Below are 19,711 nucleotides of genomic sequence, written 5' to 3'. Positions count from 1 at the left end.
CAATACTGTGTATTAAAAACAATATTTTGATGTGCTGAAATGTTGATTATTATAATCCATCACTATATCAGTACAAGTCGAGATTTTAATCTTTAACGTTCTTCTTTTTAATATAATCTGATTGCGAATGATTTAAAAGGTAAAGATTTACTCAGCACATTTACCTCCACGCCTCTAAGAGCTGGACCGGACTTGTTTAATACAGTGTTCAATATCTTGTACTGCGTCAGATGAGTTTTTGTTTGAGGCCAAATATTCTCTTGTCTTAGTTTGAAGAATTTAATGTGATTTCGTATCGTATAAGCCCACCTTCTATTGCTGCAGTTTATCTTTAAAACTTCTTTTTTATATAATATTCTACAAAGAGTGCCATAATTTCTGGACTATAAAGGCCAATTCATTCTCCAGCTTTTTCAATTAAAGCTTTTAAATTTTCCCATCCTTACAGAAGGTGGAGAAGATTAAGAAGATGTTCCACATAACAGCAAACAGTAAAAGCTTTACGTTAAGGTTACTCTAAGTGACATGAAGAAGCCATGTACTACAGTGATTATACACAGGTATGAAGATTAACAGTATATTAATTGATTTGTCTTATACTTTACAAAAAAATATGTACAGTAGAACCTCGGAGCACGAACATCCCCAAATACGTATAAATCGGGTTCCGCAAAAAAATCCGCTTCTACTTACGGCCATTTTTTCCGAGTACAACCCGGGAACCGCCATCCCAAGCCGACGCTATCAGGTAAACAAATGCACAATGCGTCATACAGCGTCAGTTTTAATCAGACTTCGGTCGTGATCTTACGTGTACATACTAGCTGTGAACGTTATCGAATTTATTCGTATTATACTATCCAAAATAATTCCATCACGGCCCGTAAGGGGGTGCAGAGTGGTAGTGATGGTGGGAAGAAGGTGATAAAGATAAATAACCATCAAACTTAATAAAACGTTACATATGGTTCGTAGTGATTAATTCTATTTACATGTATTTCTATGGGAAAAAATAGATCGGCCTACGATCAAACAGGGTCGCGACCAGAATTTAGGAACAAATTACGTTCGTACTCCGAGGTTCTATGAATGATTATAAATAAAGAACATGCGGTCAGCTCCTTGATGAACACCAGATGCTTCTAGTTTATTAACACTAAAGTTCATGGGTTGTTCCTATGTGAACCAATGCAGTATGTACTGTTAATTAATGGAGTGTTACTGTCCTATATATGAAAACTAATGAGTGGTGACAAGCCCCAGCACTGCCAAGCTGCCACTGTTAACCTTCACTTCTCCAGGGGCGCTGTATTCCATAGTTGGGATATGCGAAGAACTGCGCTGGAATGTTTATGCGACAAATAAAGGATTGTATTTTGGAGAACTGTGTGGCAGAAATCATTAGGATGTTGCTGAATTTGAAGGATGTTACGTTTCAATGAATTAACAGTACATACTGAGAGAGGGAGAGAGAGAGAGAGAGAGATGCAATCATTTATATGATGAATAAAGTTATATAGACAACACTGGAGACTCCAGTCATGAAAGGAGTCTCCAGTGTCAGCCCTTTGTAACAATCAGAGGTAAAAAGTTCCAGCAGCAGTTTCTAGTAACACAGTAAGACAAGCTAGTTTTTATTGTATTAACTTTCAGAGAGAGATTAGTGAGGGAAATGAGTGCTGCTATAACATAAGTGAAGATAGAAATTAACTTGTTTCAATGTTAAAGATAACTCTAAACTGATAAAAACACTATAAAACACTTCAGGATGTTCTACATACGATGTTACAGTATGGTTATAGTCCAGAAACTACAATCCTTATTCCTTCCTTTAATATGAAGATTTGTCATTTTATGATTATTTCAAATGGAAAGGATTTCAGTGTTTCTATTGATACCAGCGTGTCTGATATACCGTTTGTACGTGGCGTGCATTGAAAGAGGACCTTCTATCGAGTGTAATTAACCCTGGTCTGTATTTTCCCATTCTCTCTGCTGTACTGTTGTGTCTGTGAAAGCCAAAAGAGAGTTCCTTTTTGTTCATACTTCTGTGTTTTCACCGAACGCTCTATCATTCTGTCCTGTTCTGTTTGTTTTCTCTTTGTTTAAACATGCTATAATGACGTCAATGGCGTCCATGTTACCTCGTACGTTTTATGGATGACATGGCGGTTTTGCGATGTTGGAAAGCATATACTACTCAAAATCCAATCCAGCATAACTCTCTAATAAAGATGTCTTTAATTCAAACGTGTAGAAATCACATCACACCTTTCTGCATTTCACGTCTTGAATGGAAAAAAAAAATGGTCCGTTTCTTTTGGCGCCACCTGCTGTCCAGTTTTTACACTCATACATCTTCCATGAGAAAAAAAACAAACAAACATCATGCAGGTATAGTCGATTGTGTCAACAGTCCGCTAACAGTTCCAGTGCTCATCACACGCTAAGCTTCATGTGCGATATGTGTCGTGGGCTTGACGATTACATCTTGGTGAGTCGTAAAGTGTTGAGGCGTACTCCTAACACTGAGGCACCTGAAGCGTAGCGAATCTCCCGTAGCATACCAGACCAGCAGTTCTCCTCCTCGTCAAACCTGTAAGATCCAGGAGATCAGGATTAGTACACTATATTGCCAAACGTTTTGGGACACCCGTCCGAATCATTGTATTCAGGTGTTGTTTTTCAGGGGTTGGGCTCAGCCCCTTAGTTCCAGTGAAAGGAACTCTTAATGCTTCAGCTTCATACCAAGACATTTTGGACAATTTCATGCTCCCAGCTTTGTGGGAACAGTTTGGGGATGACCCCTTCCTGTTCCAACATGACTGCACACCGGTGACCAAAGCAAGGTCCATAAAGACATGGATGAGTGAGTTTGGTGTGGAGGAACTTGACTGGCCTTCACAGAGTCCTGACCTCAACCCCACAGAACACCTTTGGGATGAATTAGAGCGGATGTGTTTATGGGAATTTTTGACCGTTCCTCTAGAAGTATATTTGTGAGGTCAGGCACTGATGTTGGACGAGAAGGTCTGGCTCACAGTCTCTGCTCTAATTTATCCTGAAGGTGTTCTGTCGCGTTGAGGTCAGGATTCTGTGGACAAAGGACAAAGTTGGGAGCATGAAATTGTCCAGAATGTCTTGGTATGCTAATGCATTAAGAGTTCCTTTCTATGGAATTAAGGGGCCGAGCAAGAAAAACAACACGAGTTCAATGATTTGGAGGGGTGTCCCAAAACTTTTGGGAATATATTGTATCATCAGCCAAGTAAGATTCACACTAACAAAAAGACAAAATGAACATTTAAAAAAAAGTTTCTATTCTTTTCACACAAGGTTCCCCTGTGTAGCTGCCTGCGATATAAAAGTTTTCACCAAAATATAATAAAGTGGATATTTATTTTAAAAATCGAGGGGTCCAGCAGCTTCTAATATTATACAACACTCACCTCCAGATATCGTTCATCTCAGTGGGTTCCAGCTTCTCTGTGGTGTCGTTGGGCATCATGGCGAAGCCTCCCACAGCGTACAGACAGCCAGCTAGCGAGGTCAGGTTCAGAGAGCTTCTCTCCTGGGGGAAGTCCTCAAACTCGGACCACCTGGATCACAGAACAGAGCTTCTTTTAGTTTTTAACCCTGCTTTTAAAAATCATCATAATTTCCATTTGACAGTGTGAACAGAACATAGAGCCACAACACAATCTACTCTTACTGTAATACTGACTTTTGTTTAAACTCGCCCAGGTCTTGATAATTAGCCGATGATTTGGAAATCCGGTATATAAGACATATTTTAACCTTTTAAATATTTCATTCTACACACATCAACAGAGCTAGCATGGGAACTAGCTAGCTAGCTATATTATTAATATTACTAAGGATTAATAAGGCTTATAGCTATATAAATCTATGATTAAGTTTGATTGTGGTGTATACATTATGTTTGTAGGTTTTAAGTTAACAGATCTGTTGATTAGCATATTAGTTGTAGCTATATTTGCTGTAACTGCATGACTAACTGTCCGGCTGCCTAACAACTAGCTTGGGTTAACTTTTCGTCCATCACAATGAGTAATTGTTGTGTTTTTAACTATAAAATAAATGTAAAAATTTTTAAATACTGTATTCAATAAAAAATCAAACAGTAGGTCTTGGGGTGGAGCTGGGATTTAGCGTAACACATGTTATGATTAGCATTAGAAAACTGTGGCACTGAGAATCTAGGTATATAAAGTACTAAGAAAATCTAGGTGTTCTGTCTGGATCTAGAACATATGTATGGGGCGTTTAGTTTCTAGAAAATGCCCTGAAACATAACCTGCACCTCCACCCCAGCCCAGTAGATGGCAGTGATGGCATCAGCTCCATCTAACCTCTGCCACTTTAGAAAAGTTCTGTAAAAAAGGTGGGATCAACATCCACCCCTTTGTTCCAGATTTGGCTTAAAATTCAGGCTTGAGAAGATTAAGATCAGGAAGCTCACTGCGAGATGTAAAGGAGAAAAGTCTGGTTTGAGATGAGCGTGTGATAAACCTCACGTGTTTTTAGCGATGTCATAAACTTCGGATTTGCTGGTTAGACCGTCATCAGTGACTCCGGTCACCACATAGATTTTGTTCTTGTGGACGGCGACACCGAACAGGGACCGAGCGGTTTGCATAGGCGCCAGCTCCTTCCACTCAAACTTCATGGGGTTGTAGACGCACATTCTCCTCAGGCACTTCCTGTTATATAACATAGACCCCGAATCTGTGGTCATGATAGATGGCTAAAGGATTTTCTAACATAATATCACTGTGTTTCTTTAGCTAGTTCATACTTGCTCTCTGATTTTCCACCCAGGACGTAAACGAGGCCGTTATGTGAGACGGTCCCATGGCCGTAGACTGAATACGGGAGCGGGTCTGATTCGCCCCATTTGAAAGATCTATGTGAAGAGAAACAAACACACAGAGGTTTTTATTGCAGCTGAGGAGAACATATTTATGTCCTGGCTTAAGAACAGCTTTTAATTCAGGTGTAGGAGAATGAAATATCTGTATTTCCTGTTCACAGGCCTCTTAATGCTTGTAGTCAAATATTACATTGAAAACAGACAGCATGCACGGCACCATAACTATAATTATATTTAATTATAGTATAATTACATTTTAACATGTAATTCAAAATCAAAAATCAAGTGCCACGAGGCTGGAGCTCACAAAGTTACTACTGGCAATAAAACATGACTGATGTTTTTCATAATCTGGTGGCACGTTCCCAAAAAAACAAGCTAGTTCCTGTTATCAGTTATAATATTGCACAATTGTTGTTCCCTCTACATCCGCACACTGACGTTGGAGACTCCTTCCTTCCAAAACTACTAAAAGTGGTATCTGGCAACTCGCCCTATCTATAATTACCCAATTTTGTACATTATTCAAGTCCCTATTTGCTATTGAAACTATAGAAATGATAATATACACATTAATAACAAACATTTTATGAACCTTCTAAACGAATCCTCGGCTGTACTCACTGTCGGTCGTAGATCATGACAGTGTCTAAAGCATGCTCTCCCTCTTTCAGCTCTTTTCCACCTACGATGTAGATGGCATTCTGGGCTTCAGTGAGCCCAAAGAGGCAGCGGGGGGTTGGCAGAGAGGGCATCCCGAGCCATTCAGTGCTTACGGGGTCAAACTGGCAGAGAGAGAAGTGGAAGAACATCCAGCATACAAATGAGCTAGCGCTATTCTTTGCTTAAATTGTTCACATGATCGGCTAAATCGCCGAGATGGGGAAAACAGTTAAGGCTCACAAAGTTCATGATGTCATAATAGGATCAGAGAAGTCGGTGTATAAAATAGGCAAAATGATTCATGAGCATTGTAGCACGAACAGCTGTTTTGATAGCTTGATGAATCACAGGCTTCGTGATGCGTGACATACTGCATGCATTTGTAATGCAGACGAATTTAGTGACTATACAAAGCAACTAAGCAAAAAAATAACACCAATATAAGATCACATGAATGATCGGTTTTCTGAAATGTTACCTGTAGGAAGTAAGAAGTGAACGGTTCCTCTGTGTTTTGCTCGTTATAAATGAGTCCTCCAGCCACAAAGATCTGATTCTCTTTGGTCACCAAGCTGCAGTGATTTTTTGGTATCTCAGTAGATGTGGAAGCTAAGTAGCATTCATTTTCAGCAGGGTCGTAGGCAACCGTCCCTGTGTCGCTAATCAGTAATATAAAGTCTGTTAGAAACATCCCAAAGCGTAGATTATTATTTAAGATCCCAGGAAGCAGATTCTCATCATTTTCATCCTCATCTTCATCATCACCTTTTGCAGCTCCTGCCTTCTTGCCTGATGGCCTGCTGACTTTGGGCAGCAGTCCCTTTTGTGCATCCTTGATAAGCTGCAGATCTTTCTTGATCTCCTGGTTGGTTTTGATCAATCGATGCCCCTCTACTTTCTCCTTAAAATAAGCAGCTGGCATCAGACGAAATCGTATACAGTGTAGAAGTTCTGGGAGATCCTTCAGCCTTTCAACCTGATCATACTGGACCCATTGCATTAGAGCTTCAAACACCTTCTCTTCCTTTTCCACATTAAGGGAATCACATGTGATAATGGCAGCCAGTTCTCCAGGTCCCAGCTGGTGGAAGTCCTGGTCACGGATGATGACCTCAAAACGTTCGCAAATGTAGTCCCGAGCCTTTGCTGCCAGTCTCGGACATTCCAGCAGTAGTCCGAGCCTGAAGATGGCTAGACAATTGCTCAGGACCATCTTATGCTCCAGGTAGGATACACATACGCTAAAGATGGAAGGGATCTGGTACATGTTTGCCGCTATGAAGATATCCTGGACGTTCTGCTCAGTCAGGTCGATGTTACAGGTATAGATGTACCTCAGGATCATCCCCATGATGCCTGGTTCCACATCCTTCAGGATTACTTCTCGTTTTTTGCTCTCCTCCATGTCAGACAGAAACATGGCCTTAAAGTAAGGGCTGCTGGCAGCCAGCACCAGCTTATGGCAAGGGAAGTCCTGATCCTTAATCTTCAGGACACAGTCCACAAACTTGTCATTCTCGAGAAGTTCACAGAGGCCACCCAGAAGAAGCGACTGCTGGTACATACGTGGCTCTGTCTCTGGGTCCACTGGCACGGCGGCCATCTTGTCAAGGTTTCGTGGGCACCGTTAGCGTGGTATTTAAGTAGGAGGGTGTCCGGCTCCTTTCCCACTGCTGGACTGGTCGGATTAACAGTGTGACACTGTGAGAGAGAAATAGAGGCTGGTGTAGTGTAGCTTTGCCACTCAGCTGCCACTGGCTATCAGGTGTGTTTAATTTTAGCCCTGAGTAAAGCCACAGGACTCACATTTGGAGGGCCTGACATTTGAGACAACGTTATCTTCCCTCCCCCTTTACTGCCACCATCTTGACCAGAAGGCTCATTCCAACAGCTGACATGTTGGTGAAGTCGACCATACCAAGGAAGAAATACTCAGGGACATGAGTTTGAATGGAAATCACTTATATAATGGAACATATGAGAGTGTATATGTCCTCCCTGAATTTTTTTTATTATTTACTTGTTTCCCAATCCAACCCAGGAGGCTCCAGGACAATTTTCTACCATCCATTCTTCCTTCCATAATGTTGATATTTTTAACTCTTTCTGTAACTACATTCATTTTTCTGGTCTCCTTTTCATGATATGGTGTCTTCAGAGCATTTTCACAACTCGACTACTCAATCATTCATCTTCAGTAAGAGCTTTATCCCAGTCTGGGTCATGGTAGATAATCCCAGGAACACTGGCCATGTGGCAGGAATACACCTTGGATGGGATACCAGTCCATCACCTTGTGGTGCTAGAGCAGAGAAAGCTAGGTTGGACATCAGTATATGAACTGTGGAACCTTGTTATGCCATCTTAAAAGGGTTCCTTAAGAGTTCTTTGTGTGGTTTCTACAAGGAATTTTAATTGAGAAGGACAATTCTTTGATGAAGGTTTCTACAGAAGGTTCCTTCACTTTTTAGCATGAATCCTTTTTGTTCAAATGAATGTTAGATGAAGTGGACTGAATATCAGATATAGAATATTTATCACACAGCTTATAAATATCACACACACACACACACACACACACAAATCAGTAACTAGTCAAGAGTTTCAGGTTTATATCTGATTATGTAGGGCATGGTTCTTATGAAAGAATTTGTGTGAATATATTGAATATTTTTATATAATGAATATATTTGTGTCTTCAGCAAACACTTGAACGAGGGTTAACAGATTTGAAGAGATTGAGCCATATTTCATGATGGTCAGAACAACAACAGACAACAAACACAGATTCGTAAAGATTTTTTCCATCTTTAATTCAATATATTATATCTGCATAAAATATTTGGCAAGCCCATTCTCCAGAAAATCCATAATAGATTTCATTAAAATGAATAAAAAAATGCACTTGGTTCACACGCAGCAGTCTCTGAGAACTTGTACAGCAAGTGCACTTAAGGCCTATTCACAGTTAAAAAAAAACACCCTGTGCTTATTAAACAGGCTTGTTTCGAGCAGTAACCATGGTAACGGGAGCTGCTTGGGTTTTGGTATGAGAAGCTCGGATACGGCAAAACGGCGCTGTCGGCTCGTCTAATCGGTTTTGGGTTTGCTCGGCTCGGGTTCTTCGAGCAGGGCCAGTTTTCGCTCGCGCTCTTTAATCAGCTGTATTCCGCAGTAGGTCACTAACAGCACTGAGAGAGTGGACACGGGGAAGCCTGAGGAGGAGAAACAACAGCAAACAGGGCAGATTTTAGAAAAGGATCGTCATGTTCTGTTCACTATTTTGCAACAGATCACCTTTCAGCCTATTCATGAAGGAATTTTATTTTTTTCACTGTTTATAACAATTGTTATTACACAAACGTAATAAGTTGTAAATTCACATGTTTTGAACCCAGTTTGTTAGGTAAGACAGATTTTGCGTGACTTTGATAGCTACAAGCTTAACAGCTTCAGTTCACACTAAAATACAAACAAAAACCCGTCCTCTAATCAACACTATTCAGAGAATGGAGTATTTCATTTTCGGCTAAAAGTATCGACTTAGCATGACACTTGTACTACACTGGACTATGCTAGAAATATTTCTGTATTATTATAATACTACAGTATGTTAAAATGTGACTTACCCTTGAACAACAGTCTCTTAGCCACCAGCTTGGCAAAATCCAGGCTGTTCAGTGCGAGGACGTTATACAGGACGATTTGCCAGAAGTTAACAGCGTTGAACAGCCCTCGGATACGCCGTGACATTGCCTCAGACATAAGACCCTATACAAAATCCCAACAAGAAGATAATGTTGAGTTTAACTGCATTAAAACAAATTTATAGACACAACACTGTTGAATCGTGGATTCTGATTGGTCAGAAGATTTTCTATAATGAAGGCTGTTTCTGTAGTAACAACTTACACAAAGCCTTAAACATCAGACACAACATTTACCCAAAATATTTTATAACAGGTTTAATTTTCGTAATGGTGAAGTTTTCCATGAGGACATTTTTGGTTTCACACTTTGAAGCTGTAACTTTAGGTTTTCCACCATGTGAAAGTCTTCATTAATTTTTGATCTTCAAGAGAGAAAAAGAAATGCTTCGGAGAGAATGATGGAATAATTATGCTGCTATAACGTAATAAACAAATGTATAAGCGCAATAAAACATTTCAGCGCATGTTATAAAAGGGAAATAATCTACTACAGGATCTATCACAGTGCCCTGCCTTTTTATTATGTTCCTATGAGGTGTGTTTGCATGTCCAGTAATGTTCCTTATAATCCAAAACTACTGCTGTGCCTCATCATTGTGTAAAGAACTGAATTTTGATTGACAGGTGATTGACAGTCATACCTCAATGGTAGACAAAGGAGGCAGGGAGAAGAGCTTAGCCACCCACAGTTCAAAGTTCAGGCCGAAGCAGTTGAAGAAGGACCAAATGTACACCAGTTCGCAAGGTCCAAGCCACAGAGTAGTGATGCTAAAGGTGCAGATCGTAGCCACCAGCTCCTTGAAGATTCCATCGTGATTTCCACCAATGTAGTCGTACACATACCTTGATTGTAAACAAAAGGAAGACTTGTAGCTCACAGCGTAAAGTTATAAGCCCTTTTTCCATTCTGAACATTTGTTTCTATATATTCTGTATATTTATATGATAAGATATCTGTTAGCTTTGTTATAGCATTTCACACGAGTGGGAATTTTCACTCACTTGCACAGCCAGTCGTTGATGCCTCTGTCAAAGTGCCTGGAAAGTTAAAACAAAATTTTATGAGTTGAATAGAATTTTTTTTTTAATTCTGTGTCAAAGTACATGTAGCGTATCTAAACTTACGTTTCGGCGAAGACATACAGCATGGTGATACACTTAGGCGGTTGGGGTGGATCCAAATGGTCTAGCTGAGACACGGTGTTGATAACGCCAAACATGACGGCTGACTTCACCCAGTCGTACACCAGGTTCGAGTACGCCAAGCCAGCTGGAAGGGAGACAAAACACCGTCCGTGTCGATGCATGAAACTTCTGGAAAAGTTCTACTTAAAGGAATTTGATTTGCGGTGTGTACAGCTAGCCTTGGCAGGTTTTTGTCAGTCTTGACTAATCTGGCTCCACCCCAGACACGCCCACTGAGGTGTGAATAACTACTGTTTAGCTGTATTTTGAGTTTATTGTATACAGGTGATTCAGGAGACACCTGAAAAGTGTGCTTTTTAGCTTTTTCAGAAAAAGTAGCCATCAAGAAAAACAAAAAACCCATATCCTCTAATTTCCAGGTATAATTTCATCACTATGGTTGATCAAAAAATGGAAAAAGCTGCTAATTTTTAATTACCAGACCCGAATTCTTTTATTCTAAACTCTTATTTTTATTTTCTTTCATTTCTTTTGCTCTACCTTTTACTAATGTCAAAAATGGGTCTATGGCAAATCTAGTCTTTGTTGTGGACTATTCAAGATAATTCCTGATAATTCAGGATGCTTCATTCAGTTTTGTCGCATATATCCAATATCTTCTGATGACTGTGTTATGTTATATTAGGAAGTCGAAACTGACCTAATGACCAATCAGACAAGTCTTTCACCAGCTTCATGTCACTTGGGATAGTCAAAATATAAAGGAAATGAAAGAACACGTCCACCACCAAAATGGCTCCAAGGTGCACCAAAGCGTGGATGGTGATGTTCCACATCTCTCGATCTTTACGAATCAGGTTAGGGTTGTTGGCCTGAAAATAAAACAACATCCTGTTATTTTCCACTTAAGCTTTCACCTAATGTACATGTAGCATATATGTGACCATCAGAGACAATCATCTTGTCTGGATTTTTGCTTGTGTGGATCTGTTGCTGCATGGACAATACAAAACCTTTAGAAAAAGTGACTTTTTACAGTACAGTGGAACCTTGGCGAGTTCTTGAGGCGAGTTCTTAAGGTGAAAATTTGTATTGCAAAACGAATTTTCCCGTAAGAAATAATGTAGATGCAGATAATAACTGTACGGCTGCTCACAAAGAACTAACCCAAGCCAAGCATTTAATGTCAAGGGTCCTCACAGGAAGTCATCCCACCAAGCTTGGGTTAAAAATAGAACAGACCACCCACACTACCAATCTGTCAACGAAATAACGCCCGGAAAATCACCTAGCTTTTGACGCATGATGAAGGCAACGTTGACTCTTTCAAAACGTCTTTCACTGCCTGAAAAAATTTGTAAAATTCGCTTCGGTTGGCTTAGCGTGGCTTTCCACTGGCGCTAACAAGTTTTGAACAGCTCATGGACGTACGCACAACTTAGCCAGGGTTCGGTTCGGTTCGCTTGTATGCTTCGTATGCCGATGCAAATTCCTTGCAAAATTTCAATCCTTAAGGTCAAAATTCAGAAAGGAGGGCATTCGTATGCCGAGGTTCCACTGTATATGCAAACCAAGGTATGTTGGAAAGATAAAAATCCATAACAAGAACTTTGGTGAGGTTTACTCTCATGTATGTATCATCTTGGGAGCTTTATAGTTTAATGATGATAGTTTTCCACTCGCATTATTGTTGGATTTAGCAACTACTTCCATTAGGCCCTTTCCTCAGCAGGATAACATAATCCTCTATTTCACTGACTATGTAGCACTTTAGTGTTTAATATTAGCAATAAATTTAATCCTCAGGTGTTAGCAGTGAGACATAAGGAACTCGCCTGCGCATGGAATCGATCAAATGTCATGATGGGTCCGAAGAAGAAGAAAGGGAGGTAGAAGTTGTACTTGATCAAATCCATGAAGCTGTAGTGGCCATCCTTCTTCTCGCAGTTCTCCAGAGCGAAACTCATGCAGCGCATGATGGAGAACCCACAGCCTCCGTAGAACAGGATATCCTGAAGGTTGAAGGTACCAGTGACGAATCCAGCCTAAGAAAAATAAAGAACATTAACAGAATGTTCAATCAAAGCTTAGTTTACTGAGATGTTTAAACAGGGTGACGTAAAATGGTGGCGTTTTATTTACGGTATATTTAGATGTAGGCGAGAAATGAAGGAGAATAAATCATTAGCTCAGCCGCCCACCTGCCAAGAGCTGAAGGGCTCCATCTTGAAGGTGGCCAGGCTGGTGAGTCCAGCCAGAAAGCACAGCCACTTCCTCTTAATGAGAGCGACACTGTACAGGAGGATGCAGTGAGACAGGATGAGAGAGACGTACGTCCAGCCCATGATGACCAGCGTCGTCACGAAGCCGTACAGCATGTACATCAGAGACCTGTGCTGTGGATCAGGATAAAGAACGTATTAGAAAAGCTAAATAATCTGTTCTGAGCAGAACTAAGATTAAACATCAGAAAAGGTTTTGTTAAAAGAGCATTAGTACTATTATAAATCAATATATTGATGGTAGTGGACAATATAATGAGTTGTATTAAATTAACAGGATTATTATTATAATAATTAATATAATAATATACTTACCATTGTTATGAATAAAACACATCAACACCATGTGTTTTATTCCTCTTATACAACCTATGCTAAGAAACTTTATTTATTAATAAAAATGGCTTTTTATCCATTTACAATTACATTAATTATTGTCGAATGTCTATAGAAACACAAGTTCCTGTTATCACTAAAAAGATATTAATAATACAGTCCTTCCCTCTGTAGCCTCTTTATAATAAATGCTGTTTTTCATGTTGCCAAGAAGTTTAAAATCCCTCGGTCCTGAACAATTTTAAAGCTTTATTTCCGACTCTTACTGGATATAACGAGTGAAAATTTCTCTCCACATATCAGCAATTGTGCATCTTTATTTATTTTCATTCCATTCATGTGGAATTTCCATCATACTAATCCCTGTTACTATAGAAACAGTAGCATGCTAGAACAAGCGCTTTGACTGAACATCTTCTAACCAATCAGAATTGAGACTTGAATCATGATTTGAAGTAAAATGTAATAAGCATGCATATTAAGTAATAAGCATGTTATAATAAGTAATAAGCAATGTGATGCGCAGTATAAGATATATTAAGATGAGTTAACGGAAATGAAATACGCAAATGTTAAAGCACGTCACAATGTTACCTTCAATCCATTTTTACCAATCTTCACAGCAAGCAGACAGCAAAAAATAAAAATCACAATGCATGTGCTATTTATTACAAAATTGGGGCAGTAAGATACAGCTTTCTAATGTTTTACTCAAAGAGAATTATTGTAGAACTCATGTCATAAACACACAGGTGCTAGTTTATTAATTACACTCTAATAAAAAAATAATAAGTTTTAAGCTATATCGATATATATCAAGCCGTTCTGTCTGTAAATGCACATTAGTTGTTATGGAGAAATGTGCTACTGGGAAACAATCCCACCCACCTTGGGAGAAATCATGGAGCAGATTTTGGCGAAGATCACGTGACCAGAGAGGGCGAACAAGATGTGGTTGCGGAAGGTGGTGAACCACATCGCCCACTCGAAGTCAGCTACGTCCTTTTTGAAGACAGAAAATAAGTTAGTACATAAAGACCCAGACGTCTATTTACAGAGAGCTGATCCTATTTAATAAGAAAATAAATAAAAGGATATTTATTAAATAACTATTTAGGCAAACAGCTAAAACGGTGTAACTATTCTAAAAAAGAAATCACATGAATATTATAATATAATGATAGTATAATGATTATATGTATATTATAATAATGTAACTCCTTCAAAAATCATGCATCTGAATGCTTGAGCTCTGACACCAGTTCCAGTAGTTTATATTTATGTGTTTATTCAAATACCGCTCGTTTCTGTACTAAAAACTTATTATATTATGTGGAATCATGTAGACATTCTATATCATTCATTTCAGCTATCTTTTTTTAAACTGTTTTATGCTAAGTTTCCCGGATGTTTCACATGAATCTCAAATGTAACTATAAACTGATAAAAACAAAATTGCTGTGATTTTAAAAGAAGAAATAAGACACTTCAGTTTGTGATGTTAGAAAAATAATCAGGTTTGGGACTGAGACATCAGATTCCTAAATAATTTATTCCTGACACAGTTGAATCATATCAAGTATCAAGAGTAATAATGGAGCTTAATACTGTACTGAATAATTGATGTCTGCAATCCCAGTCTGTTTATTATGGCTTTTTTGGTGCAAATAATAAGCCCCATGTTTTTAGAGTAAACGTTTAGCATATTCACCATTTTTCTGCCAAAGTAGTGCCATCCTGGTTTCACACTCCCCTTAAAAGCCTTCCTGTTAACATTCTCTGAAAAGAAAAAAGAAAATAATAATTTAAAGTATGCACTTAGTGAAGGAAATACTGTAGATTTAATGTTGCATCTTAGAGCTCACAGCTAGATGCTTCGATCCTGAGCTCAGGTTACTGTCTACGGGGAATTTATGTAGGTTTTCTCTTTCATCTGGTTTCCTCTCACTTCCCAAAACATACCAGTATGTGGACTGGCAAAATGAATGGGTGTGAATGAGTGTGTGAATGTGTGAGAATGAACTTCCATCCCTTCTGAGGTACATTATATCCAGTGTTCCTGGGAAAAGAAAGTACCCCTAGCTGCAGAACCAAAAGTCCAGAGAGTGGAGTCAGATCTGATCCAAAAATCCAGAGCGTGGGGTCAGATCAGATCCAAACATCCAGGCGGTGGAGTTACATCTGGACCGAACATTAAGAGAGTGGGGTCAGATCTGATCCATCCAAACATTCAGAGCATGGGGTCAGATCTGATCCAAACATCCAGGCGGTGGAGTTACATCTGGACCGAACATTAAGAGAGTGGGGTCAGATCTGATCCATCCAAACATTCAGAGCATGGGGTCAGATCTGATCCAAACATCCAGGCGGTGAGGTTAGATCTGGTCCAAACATTCAGAGAGTGGGGTCAGATCTGATCAAAAAATCCAGAGAGTGGGGTCAGATCTGATCAAAAAATCCAAAAAGTGGGGTCAGATCTGATCCACACACCCAGAGAGTGAGATCAGATCTGATCCAAACATCCAGAGAGTGGAGTCAGATCTGATCTGAACATCCAGAGAGTGAGGTCACATCTGATCCAAACATCCAGAGAGTGGGGACAGATCTGATCCAAACATCCAGAGAGTGAGGTCAGATCTGATCCAAACATCCAGACGGTGGAGTTAGATCTGATAGCTGGAAGACTACTGAGCTAAACCATACCCAGAGATCTCACCAATATATCTATTCATCAGTAATCATTCAGATCTCCATCTCTCTCATCTATTTTAACGAAAACATGACTGTGTTCTTTGGAAAATGAATAATAAACAGATATTACATAATACGTGGGTGGATGGTGGGCGTTAAAAACCCCTTGTGATATTTATGTCATTCAGAAATGACACTGATCCATGAGTCAGTATGAATAACTGGTCAATCTGATGCTGACGGCATCTTCTGGGGTACGTCACTAAAAAATAAAAATGGCTTAAGATCAAATACAGATTCGTGAGCACTGCCTGTACTCAAGTTCTCATCTATCATTTTGGCAAGTGACCTACAAATGAGACCGAATCCGATCCTGAACCGAGCTCTTCATTTCAACTTTCAACAACTGGGCTAAAATTACACTGAAGTTCATTCCTTTTAATATTCTATAATGGTGAAAATAGCACAAAATCCCTGGGGTTATGTTAATTAGATTACGTTAATTAGACCTCCTTGTGGGATTTTCATTAATTAGACCTCCTTCTGTGTGTGTGATATACTCGTCTGAACCTCTCATCGGTGTATAATATAGCCTCATCCTTCACAAAACGGTCTGAATTAACCACATTCCCATCACTTTTTCCAGAAACGTGGTATAACTCACCGCTGGATGCCTCGATGATCCAGCTTCCTGCCCACAGGAGAGCCAGAGAGAGGACAGCGGTATAGAGGTAGAGCTCAGCCTTAGGTATGGCCGCCTTGATCCCCATGATTCAAATCTAGCACCAAAATCCAAAATGGAAACTACAGGCGTAAAGAGAAATGAAAACATCAGGCAAACAGATAGACAGGCGAATATTATTCAAATTAGCACGGTTACTGGACCTTAATGTACAACTCATTTTAATACAAAAACAGCTACAAGCAACATATGAGACCGTTTTGTCATGTTCAGCATTTTGTTTTTACTGTAAACAGAAAATATATTATTATCAAAATGATGGTGCTATATTCGACTAAATAGCTTCTAAGTTACTCTGTAATCTGTAATCTTGCTTGGTAGAGATCAGCACTGCTGACATTCATGCAATAATTCATAAAATAATTCAATTCTGCTTTATTGGTTTCAATTTTTTCTACATATTAGGTCTAAAATACAAGAATATCGTCTTATAATCTTCTTGATAATATAAAAAACATTCAGAATTCGATTACAGTCCAGTACAAAAGTGTTAGATTAGTAGCACAGACTTACCAATTATCTAAAATGTCCGGCATTGTGATCTTTTCATATATTTCCCCACGCGCAAGCAATTTGAACGCTGATTGGCTGAAAGTTTTTTACCTCCTCGCGCGTCTCTATTCGTTTCCATGGTTACCGTAGGTGGCCTACTATTTCCAATATTTTGAGCTCGCGCGCTCTCCCGTGAGTCAGCTAGCTTGCATCGTGTATCGCAAACTTTTTCGGTTTCATCCGTCATTTTAAATACATGTACTGTAAATCTTTTGCCGAGGATTTTCTGTAAATGCCGATATTAATATTTTTGTATAGCCGTGTCGATTTAAAGTATTATTAATCTGACGGAAAAACTAACTAGGCAAGGCGTCTCCAGAGTAACTTAGCACAAATAGCTTTGTTTTTAGGATTTTGAATGATATTATAACCTATTAATTTTGTAAACATTATTTTATTTTATTATAAAAATCGATATTTTTCCAATTAATCGGTTAAACATTATGATCATTTATGCAGAAGCTATGCTCAGCGATTCTTTTCTGAAGCATGCATAATGAATGAACGAATCGGTTCTTTTTAAACGACTCTTGTCGATTTGTTCAAGTGAATCAATTCAAGCCATAGAAATAATTATTTTACTTTTTTTATTTATTGATTTAATTAAGTGGCTAAAGAAAATGTCATTCTGATTATATTTCCGCGCTGTGTGTTGAGCTAAAGGAATTGAACTTTGCGGAGTTTCCGTTCTCTTAAACCGGATTGTTCGAAAGATTCGATTCAGTAAATTGATTCATAATGGGCATCAGACTTCTGGATAATATTGCAGTGGAATTACTGGGAATGGGTGGGAGTAATGATCTGATGCACCATTATTCTCTCCAGTCAAAATAAATGCATGTCCCTAAGTGATCCAATTTCTCACAAAAATAACTTTAAATGTATATATACATAGTTTTATGTTTATTTTATCATGGTAAGGAATACATAAATAAGCACCGACAGTTAATCGGAATAAACAACCGTTCCTTAATGTGTCATGTATTACCTAAAGATCTTATTACATCTTATTTAGATGCAAAATAGTTCAGTAAATGTAGTGCAACCATTTGCCTGTCAAATTCTCAGAGGAACTCAAAGGTTGTAGAGCGACTTTAATGGGAGTGTCTATTTCACAGCTCCTCAGAAACAGCACCGTCAGCTGCTTGGAGCAACCTCTTCCTATTATAGACCGAGCAGTTGCCCATTGCTACAAGGGCTTTTAGTCCACTACAGGGGTCTTTATATTAGCGTCCAATAAATAACGCCCAGTGAACCTTAACTATAGCGCTCAGTTGATTTTGGTTTCTTCATTTAAAGCAGTTAATGACTTTTACCTAAAAGTAAATATGATGAGCATGCACACTGCATTTTTATTTATCTTTAATGATGGTCTGCATGAGAAATAGTAGCAGTAAAAGCATGTGTGGATTAAAGAAAGATGATCAGTAAGTACTAACCTCAGGTCCACTCTTGTGGGAAGCCCAGATATTTGAAGAGCTGATATCAACCTTCCACCAAAATAAAAAAAAGAAAAGAAAAGAAAAGGGGGGGAGGGTTGAAAGTGCAGTTTGTCTTAATGCATCCGTACTGAATTGAGAGTGCCGATGTTCGGGCAGTGCGGCTGGTGGTGGATGTTGAGGAAGGAGGAGGGGGGGTGTGGGGTATATTTAGCACTCACTCACTCCAGCACTGCAGTGGATGGCTGTGCTGCGCTGCACTGTGTAAGATAAACCTGCTGTAAGCTACAAGATAAGCCCAGCATGCCATTTTACACACTGAAGTTGTCATCGTGGGTACATGTTTGATTTTCATTTCAGAGAACTCAATTGTCCGTCTGAAAAAAAAGGGACAATGTTTCTGGAATTTTAAGGTGTAAAAAATGAGGGTGTAAGGAATAAAACTCACTGTGCTGTGCTGTTTTAAGAAAATAATCAATTACAGGATGCTGGACTCTCACAGTACATCTCAAAGGGTTTCCACTTATGTCTTCACCGCAAGGCGTGCTTAAAATGGAAAGCTGGCACTGGAAACTCCTTCCATAAGTGTTAAATAAAGTGAGTGGATGGAAGAACGAATGAATAGATGGATGAATGGATGGATGGATGGATGAAAGGATAGAGGGATGGGTGAATAGATGAATTAATTACTATATACATGAATGAATGGATGGATGGATGGATGGATGGATGGATAGATGAATGAATTAATGAGTGAATCTTTTTTAATAATAAAAGCATACCTGTCTCAAAAAATAAATAAAGAGCTATTGTTATAAAAGGTCTGTGGACACCTGACTATAACACTCATGTGCTTGTTGAACATCCAGTTCCAGATATATTCTCTTGATGCGTTATAATGACCTCCACTCTTCTGCGAAGGCTTTCCACTTGATTTTGGAGGGTGGCTGTGGGGATTTGTATGGGATTAGTATGGACTATATGTGGAATGAAGTACAGATGTATGCAGGATAATGCTGTGCAACAATGAGCTGAGGTGATTGCAGAGAAGTAGCCACCATCTTTATAAATATGGTTAATAAAGGTGTATTAACAGGAATGTAGTGGGTGTGGATGCAAACAAATACAAGGTCTATTCATAGGTGTTGTCCTTGCTCATGGCCCGGATGTTCTGTTGGAAGAAGCTCCTCCTCATTCTCTTTGTGCTGGCCTTCAAGGAGAGCAGTTGACCACAACAGACAGAACAATCCATTATT

At 39.1% G+C, this 19,711-nt stretch overlaps 2 protein-coding genes across 2 annotated transcripts; both read right to left on the bottom strand.

The window, feature by feature from the left end:
* Positions 1–2,222: 2,222 nt before the first annotated feature.
* On the bottom strand, positions 2,223–7,285 carry klhl40a (kelch-like family member 40a). The gene is made up of 6 exons (XM_058418829.1): positions 6,036–7,285; positions 5,519–5,679; positions 4,820–4,927; positions 4,539–4,724; positions 3,450–3,599; positions 2,223–2,596 (listed from the first exon to the last, which is right to left on the bottom strand). The coding sequence occupies exons 1-6, from the start codon at positions 7,158–7,160 to the stop codon at positions 2,485–2,487; spliced, it is 1,842 nt and encodes a 613-aa protein (XP_058274812.1). The 5' UTR covers positions 7,161–7,285; the 3' UTR covers positions 2,223–2,484.
* Positions 7,286–8,349: 1,064 nt separating this feature from the next.
* hhatla (hedgehog acyltransferase like, a) lies at positions 8,350–18,614 on the bottom strand. Its single transcript, XM_058417966.1, has 12 exons — positions 18,456–18,614; positions 16,387–16,526; positions 14,743–14,810; positions 13,920–14,033; positions 12,615–12,809; positions 12,249–12,458; positions 11,114–11,285; positions 10,393–10,537; positions 10,270–10,305; positions 9,909–10,110; positions 9,187–9,328; positions 8,350–8,772 (listed from the first exon to the last, which is right to left on the bottom strand). Exons 2-12 carry the CDS (start codon positions 16,490–16,492, stop codon positions 8,648–8,650), a joined length of 1,515 nt encoding a protein of 504 aa, XP_058273949.1. The 5' UTR covers positions 16,493–16,526; positions 18,456–18,614; the 3' UTR covers positions 8,350–8,647.
* Positions 18,615–19,711: the final 1,097 nt, after the last annotated feature.

Source organism: Hemibagrus wyckioides, linkage group LG20 (assembly GCF_019097595.1).
Source record: "Hemibagrus wyckioides isolate EC202008001 linkage group LG20, SWU_Hwy_1.0, whole genome shotgun sequence".
Classification (NCBI taxonomy): Eukaryota; Metazoa; Chordata; class Actinopteri; order Siluriformes; family Bagridae; genus Hemibagrus; species Hemibagrus wyckioides.
This window is presented reverse-complemented; position numbering and strand designations above follow the sequence as displayed.

Excerpts from the sequence above, each read along its gene's own strand:
- hhatla (XM_058417966.1), bottom strand. The coding sequence starts at position 16,492 with ATGGGGATCAAGGCGGCCATACCTAAGGCTGAGCTCTACCTCTATACC. Across the intron at positions 14,811-16,386 it reads GATCATCGAGGCATCCAGCG|AGAATGTTAACAGGAAGGCT; the intron begins GTGAGTTATACC and ends TTTTCTTTTCAG. Across the intron at positions 11,286-12,248 it reads TTGATCGATTCCATGCGCAG|GCCAACAACCCTAACCTGAT; the intron begins GCGAGTTCCTTA and ends TTTTATTTTCAG.
- klhl40a (XM_058418829.1), bottom strand. The coding sequence starts at position 7,160 with ATGGCCGCCGTGCCAGTGGACCCAGAGACAGAGCCACGTATGTACCAG. Across the intron at positions 3,600-4,538 it reads TATGACATCGCTAAAAACAC|GTGGTCCGAGTTTGAGGACT; the intron begins GTGAGGTTTATC and ends TCTGTGATCCAG. Across the intron at positions 2,597-3,449 it reads GAGATGAACGATATCTGGAG|GTTTGACGAGGAGGAGAACT; the intron begins GTGAGTGTTGTA and ends TGGATCTTACAG.